The 7,973-nt window shown below is 43.8% G+C and overlaps 1 protein-coding gene across 1 annotated transcript; it reads left to right on the forward strand.

The window, feature by feature from the left end:
- Positions 1-385: 385 nt before the first annotated feature.
- LOC118751737 (filamin-C-like) lies at positions 386-7,600 on the forward strand (the record flags this gene model as incomplete). Its single annotated transcript, XM_036486549.1, has 7 exons — positions 386-547; positions 774-2,850; positions 2,907-3,035; positions 3,101-3,462; positions 3,526-4,527; positions 6,129-6,308; positions 6,366-7,600. Coding segments are annotated over 7 exons (4,044 nt in total), but the record flags the coding sequence as incomplete, so codon positions are not given.
- Between the last annotated feature and the right edge of the window lie 373 nt (positions 7,601-7,973).

The raw sequence follows: 7,973 nt of genomic DNA on the forward strand, positions 1-7,973 counted from the left end.
TTTTCCAAAATTTTTTCTCATTTATTCATTTTTAAACAAAACACTCACATGCTAAATCCCATAATAAAATAATAATCAACAAAAATGCTCCCAACTAACTCTGCAAATCCACAACTAAAACAAACGTATGCTTTTGCTAAACAAAATATAATTTACCCGTATTTTGCAAATTTCAACAAAAACCAAATTTTTACGACGTTAACTTTATACGCGCGCAACGCAACGCTTTGAAAAACAATCATACAAAAACAAAAAAATATCAAAAAATGCAACCAATTAAAATATAAAAATAAAATAAAAACCAAAACCCAAAAAAAAACTTTTAATAAAAAATAAAAACTCAACAAAAAACCCCATTCAACAACTATAAAAACAATGTATCCTGACCTGCACATCAGGACCTGCCGGCCAGTCAGTGCCTGCACAGGTCCACCAAACCTCGGAGGGCATTTTCAAGGCTGAGTTCGTGCCACGCGTAGTCGGCGAACATCGTGTGAATGTCACCGTCAACGGTTTGTCCACCGCGGGTAGCCCCTATGCAGCTAAGGTAGGACCGCACAATTGTATCGCTTAATATACGAAAAATGCTAAGACCAAAGACCAAAATAATTCAGTTCGAATAATTGAAATTCTACTATGAATTTAATTCAGACCATATCTACTTCTATGGTACCAAAAACACAACTGGATTGTTTTGGCCTACGGTCATTGAATTAAAGTCACTCTCATCTTAACCGCTACTTCCAATTTTCCCCCACCCACCATCCCTCTAGGTCTACGACGTGAATGCCATCAAAGTGAAGAATGTCAGCAATGGCACAGTCGGCAAGCCAGTCACCTTTCTTGTAGAGACGTCCCAAGCTGGCCCTGGCAATCTTGAGGTCACCGTGAATGGCGGACGTGTACCGACTTCGGCGCAAGCGCAAGGACAACACACCTACGCCATTAGTTTTACGCCGCGTGATGCACAAAATCACACAGTCGAATTGCGTTTCAACGGACAAGATGTACCCGGCTCGCCGTTTACTTGTCGCGTCTCGGCCGCTGCGCGTATACAATCGCCAGAAACCTTGGATAAGGTTAGCGTTGGACGGCTGTTTGAGTTTGCCGTGGAATCAGACGCGGAACCCATTGTCGAGGTACTTGGGCCGGCCAGGCGTAGCGTGCCTGTCAATATCGATCCATTGGATAGCATTGGTTATAATATCAAATTCGAGCCTGTCGAAGTGGGCGATCACTCGGTGGAAGTGCGCCTGCCTGGTGGCAGCCACGTAGAGGGTAGTCCCTTCTTGCTCAAAGCCTATTCGGCCGAGAAGGTTATTGTTACCGACATACGTCCCGGTGTGGTAGGCAAGAGCGTCAGTTTTGGTATTAATGCCAGTCAAGCTGGTGCGGGCAACTTGGAAATTATAGTGGCCGTTAATGGCAAAAACGTGCCGAACTATGTACAATCCGAAGGTAATGCGCGCTTCAAAGTTAATTTCAAACCCACGGAGGCAGCACCACACTCGCTTTCGGTGCGCTTCAACGGTCATCCCGTGCCTGGTTCACCATTCACTTGTCAGATTGCTTCTGCCCCGATGAGTTTGCCACGCGCTTTAGCCAGCGGCGAAGGTCTGAAACAGGCAGCTATAAAAGTAGATAATATATTCGAGCTAGAGGGCTTCGAAGGCATTGAGCCGCAAGTGTTTGTTACCACGCCATCCGGCGACAATATTATTTGCCAGTTAACCCCACAAGGAGGCGACGCCTATACAGCTGCATTCCAACCCACAGTAGTGGGCCGACACTTGATAAGCGTAACAGCCAATGATAAGCACATTAATGGTTCGCCGTTTTCGTGCAATGTCTTCGATGTTTCACGCGTAAGCATCAGCGGCTTGGATCAGCAATATGGGCCAGCTGCATTGGGTGTGCCTGTAACTTTCAGCGTAGATGCCGCTGGTGCGGGCGAAGGCACCCTTGAGTTAGTTGTCTCCACAGACACGAGCACTGTAAAGGCGGAGGTTGTTGCATGCGCGCGTGGCCTCTATGACGTCACCTTCGTGCCGCAGACCACAGAACCACACTATGTGAATATCACATTCAATGAAGTGCCCGTCGACGGCAGTCCCTTCCGCGTAGATATACAACAAACTACCCAACACATACAGATTGGCAGCTTAGCGACCATCGACTTTCCAACAGATGATCAAATCGCCGAAATTGTGGGACCCGATCACAAGCCAGTACCATATACCATCACAAGGCAGACAGCCGAGTTCCGTACACACATGACCGGCAATTACTTGATACGTTTTATTGATCGCGACACACGTCAACACATAGGCACGCGCACACTGACCGTTTTCGATCCAGCGCTGGTGAAGATCACGGAAGTGGGTGAATCAGTTTTCCAGCGACCAGCCAGCATTTCAGTGTCGCTCAATGAAGCTGGACAAGGCGAACTATCGGCAATGGTCAAGTGTGGTGCTTCCGAAGTGCCACATTCCATACGCGGTCCGTCCAAGAACGGCATTTATGAGATTGTCTATCACCCAACGCGTGTAGCTCCACACAAGATAACTATACTGTTTAATGAAGTGCCGATCTCGTTGAAACCGCTTGAGATCAATGTGCTGCCAGCGAACGTTGGCAAGGAGATTAGTGTATCTGGATTGGGTTTGTATCAGTCGCGTGTTGGCAAGACTACGTCATTTGCCATTGATACGCTGAAGCGACCAGCCCGCGAATTCGACGTAGTCGTTTCTGGGCCAGGTGGACAAGCACTACCTGTGCGCTGTTATCAAACCAAGAGCGGTCATCTGCAAGCTGAATTCACAATCAACAAGCCAGGACAAAGCATAATTGGTAAGTTGGTTTTCGAGTTATATTTCAAACTCACTTGTAAATGTTATATTTTGCAGAGGTTCTCCACCAATCGAAGCCACTACCAGGCAGTCCATTCACCTGCGAGGCCTTTGACACCAGTCGTGTTGTGGTTCAAGGTGTGCCCAAGGGCCAGTTAGCGTTGCATAGCCCCATCTGTTTCTCAGGTTGGTGAACCGCCCTTAACTTTAATTCGGTTTATTTCCAACCCTGCTTCCTCTCTCTCCATCAGTGCGCACCGAGAATGCCGGTATTGCTGAACTAGAGGCATTTGCCGTCTCTCCAACCAATCAAAATCTGCCCGTTCACATCACTGAACAGTCCGAAGGCATCTACAGCGTTGAATTCGTGCCATCACAACCAGGTGCTTACAAACTGACTATCATGTTTGGCGGCGAGACAGTACAGGGTTCGCCATTCACCTTCACCGCCTCGGCGACAGGCGTGAAAACAGATACACGCGCTGCCGGCAATGGACTCGAAGTTTGCCAGCGCAACAAAGAAGCCTCTTTCATTGTCTACTGTCCGATTGCGCCAAATGTGCAAATCGAACGGGTGGACGAGTTTGGCGAACGAATTGAACCGAAAATTAAGGTGAGAATTTGGTGCTTTGGTACCCTGAATTATGGTTTAAAGTTTTTTTTTCCTCCCTTACAGGCTCTGGGCAACAACGAATGGCGCATTTCATACACTATTCTGTCCGTGGGTCATTACGAAATACGCGCTAGCTGCCCAAATCGTGGCAATTTACCGGGCTCTCCATGGAGTGTTTCCTGTGTGGAAACATCAAAGATCACACCTGTGGGCGGCTGGGGTACACTACTCGATCACGACGGCCGTCTCATCTTGCCGGCTCGTATAGTTTTCGATGTCGAGAATGCTGGCCCCGGCGAGTTGGCCTGCTCAATTGATGGCATTGAAATTCCTGTCGACAAATTAAATGATGGAAAAATGCGTATCTATATTACCGCTGACAATCTGGCACCAGGCGAGCATGATTTAGATCTCACTTGGAGTGGCCTAACCATTGTGCAATGTCCGCGCAGTGCTTTTGTGACCGGTCAACAAGCGGCCGATAAGGTGGTGCTTACGGGACGTGGTCTGGCTGCCGCACAAGCAGGCGAGGCGGCACATTTCACTATCGATGCCACAAATGCGCCCGCTGGGCGCCCGGAAGTCATATTGGTGCATCAAGACAACACTTCCGTGCCGGTGAGTTTGGCTCAACCGCGACCAACAGAAAATATCTGGCTGGCCTCGTATACACCGCAAAAGTCCTCCTCGGGACCGCTAACATTATCCGTGAAATGGAATGGTCGTCTAGTTAAAGGCTGCCCGCTCACAGTTGCTGTCGGTTCGTCGATGGATGCCTCGAAAGTAATTTGCTCAGGAGAGGGTCTACGTCATGGCATTGTTGGTAAAGACATTAAGTCTTGGATTGATACACGACGTGCCGGTCCCGGCGAATTGACCGCTCATTGCGCAGGTCCACGTAAAGTGGCCTATTGCGAATTGTATGATCATGGTGATGCTACGTTTACGCTGAACATCAAGCCGCAGGAGCCCGGTAGACATTTGCTGACGATCAAATATGGCGGTCAAAATGTGCCAGGCTCGCCGTTTGCTCTAAAGGTCGCCGGAGCACCTGACGCTAGCAAGGTGAGCACACAGCTTTATCTGATTGTAAAGGACATAGTAATTTTTGCGTAGTCGCTTAGAAAAATTTAGATCTAAGGAGAATAGAGGAGAATTAGAAATTCTATCAATTTTTCTCAGGATTACTTTAGGGTATTCCTAGCAGCCGCTATTAAAAAACCATCTTGGAGATTTGCGTCTTATCTAATAGAGAAGTAGCACTCTTAAGGCTTCCAGTTAAGTTACTTAGTCCGAGTAACTTATTCGCCATTAATATGATTTCGGGAGCCGGAAATATTGGCTTTCCTAACCTGGACCGAGCGGGAATCGAAGCAGGAACTCAGAACTCCTTATCCATTTCTTCTTGCGTTTGGGTTCGAAAACTCACTTATGTATGTGGGAAGGAGAGATATCGGCCGGTATGACCGCTTTTTCAGAGAAGGACTTTTTTTGTGGACTTTCGCCTTTCCAGTTGTAATACGTCCCTTTTTTGCTCTCAGGAATTATTTGCACAAAAGTCTTGAGACTGTATCCTGATTCTGCAACCATTTACCCTTTACTCAGATGGCTCTAAGTTAGACCTCCAGGTAGGAAGTTGGATATATTGACTTGAGCTCTTATCCAACTTTCGTTTTCGGTTTGCCGAACTTCTGGGCGGGTTTTCAAGCTTACAGCAATCAAGGAAGTTACGAGGTGACTTACAGATTCCTCTTTTGATCTACATCCCTGTGGTAACCATCTTCTCTGTCAGTCAGAAAGCTATTAAAGCACTGGAATGTGTGCAAATCTCCATTAAGGATGGTCATGAAGCGTAGATATACTCTAAATGATGAAAGCCAGACTTCGAGTACATGTTCCAGGCCACAAAGGAAAATCTGGAAGATATATGGAAAGAAACGTCATTGTCAGCGATCAATTCAGCGCTCAACGATCTCAGCAGATTATGGTTGGAAGACAACTTTATCGAACGGATTAAGATAATATGATCTGTTCAGCTAATTCGTAGGATAACATAACATATCTATCTGGCCTAAACTAGATAGATGAATATCTAGTCCACTTTTTATTCGGGGTTATTAGAGGTCACTAATTGATGTGAATGCATGTCAACAGCAATAGTGCACAGTCGAGTAGCTTCTGTCGGAGTTACCATAATGTAGAATAAATCGAAAGTGTAGAAAATTATCTAAATGCGGAGCAAATTGGCGAGGACACACCGACATTCGTTCCGTTACTAGTTTCTTGAATATCTGATTGGACTTATCACATCTAGCAGATACGACTTTGTAACCTTCATCAGAACGAAGAATTGGTTCACTTCTAGGGAAAGTAAGAATACAAAGAGGTTCTATGAGAGTTTCAAAGTAGGCGGGCTAAATATTTCTCCTTTCGATGCTAGATCGGGGCAATCACGATAACTTAACCTACACTTGGGTACTTAGCCACAAGGCCGCATTAGGAAAAGGGTTGCGTGACAAACTTGCTAGGCTGAGAACAAGAGGAGCTCTGTGCCACAAAAACAAAGAAGAGCGCATATAACTTCGGATCTGATGAACCACTGAAACCAACAAAAAAAAAATCAACTTTCCCAGTAACATGTTTTTACAACTCTCCTCCGTCCACAGGTTCGCGTCTACGGCCCCGGCATTGAGCATGGCGTGCTGGCCACCTTCCAATCTCGTTTCATCTGCGATACGCGCGGCGCTGGCGCTGGCCAGCTAACAGTGCGTGTACGTGGTCCCAAGGGTGCCTTCCGCGTGGAAATGCAGCGTGAGAGTCAAAAGGATCGCACCATTTTGTGCAAGGTAAACAGAATCTCAACTCAACTTTATAAATTAATTTGTTACCTCTCCTCTTTCCAGTATGATCCCACAGAACCAGGCGATTACCGCGTCGAGGTTAAATGGGCTGGTGAATTTGTGCCAGGCTCACCATTCCCAGTTATGATATTCGACACTGAAGAAGAATTACGCCGTTACTTGCAAGGTATATGAGGCCAGAGTAGTATTAGCACAATTATACTGCCCAGCCCTGCCCTCAGTCAATTAACCCAACATTCCCAACATCAACATCAACATCAGCAACAAAACCAACACCAACATCCACAAGCATCATTACAACAAATGCAACATAATACATTACCGGCATCACCGCAACAATATCATCGCTCCCAACAACAATTACGTCTATCGCCAATGCTGGGCAGTCAGTTACTGAATCAGCATTACATAAGCAATCCCGATTTTATGTATGAAATGGGTTCGCGCAGTTGTTTGCGACGTCGCTGTCGACAGGATAGCAATTGTGTGTTGCTCTGACAATAAAGTGCTCACATATGTACTACTTAGTATCTACATATGCAATTATTTGGTTCCAATTTTGTTTTTTTTTTGTTTTTTTGAAGCAATGAACTGTTTATTCTAAAGTTGTTTAAACAGAAAAATTTTCAAGAGCAAATGAGCACAATGAGCATAATATGTACAATAACGGTTCACCAAGGTAACTCTGCGGCTACATACGATACTACAAACTGGTCACACAAAGCGAAAACAAAAACGACAACGAAAACGAGAGAGGGCAGCTCACAATAATCCGAAATAAAAGTGAGGCATTATTTTTTTAATTTAATTTTTAAGAAAAATATACAAAAATATATACAAACATATGTACTTATAATAAAAAAAAAAATGTGCTTGCTTAGCAAAAGCGCAAAGAAAAACGACAATCCCCGCTTACAACGAAATCTTCCCCATTTGTTAGAAATGCAAAAACTAAATTTTTAAGATATAAAGCAGCCTAAATAAACCCAAATTTATTTACCTAGTTTATAATTATTTCCATTATGGAGTGAAAAAATACACAAAAAAAAATTTCAATTTATATTTGTACTCAACTGCATAAAAAATTTTGAACTTAAATTTTGGAATTTATATTTTTATGTAGCAAAGAGTTTAGGCTCGACAAATTTCTATCATGCGAAATTGTGTCTTACACCGTTTATTCTGTGCTTTATTGCTAACACAAATACCAAGTAACGATTTATGTATTTTATGCAATAAATACTACTTTTTAATTATTTTACTTAATTAAAATGTTAACACAAATTTTTAAATATTTAGCAATAAAATATATTTTATCTATATGGAAGTTTTTTTTAATTAGTAAAACTTTTGAAAATATGGAATTTTCAATAAGCAGCTGGTGAGGCATCATAGTCAAACAACTTATAACGAATTTCAAGGACTCGACAACTTTAAAGCTACTATAAAGCTTATCACCCTACTTAATTAACCAGGTTTCTAATCCTTGGCAAATAAAATCCTTACGTAACTATTTTTATTGGAAATTTCTTTTCTACTTTTGCAACCATTTTCTACAGTTATGCTACAAAAGTAAATCCTTCAGCGCACTTCCGCTCTGCAAAACAAAATCTCCCGGCACACAATTTCTACAAAGTCTTCAAAAAAATA

The sequence above is a fragment of the Rhagoletis pomonella genome, unplaced genomic scaffold (assembly GCF_013731165.1).
Source record: "Rhagoletis pomonella isolate Grant_MI unplaced genomic scaffold, Rhpom_1.0 Rhpom_scaffold_00942, whole genome shotgun sequence".
NCBI classification, from domain to species: domain Eukaryota; kingdom Metazoa; phylum Arthropoda; class Insecta; order Diptera; family Tephritidae; genus Rhagoletis; species Rhagoletis pomonella.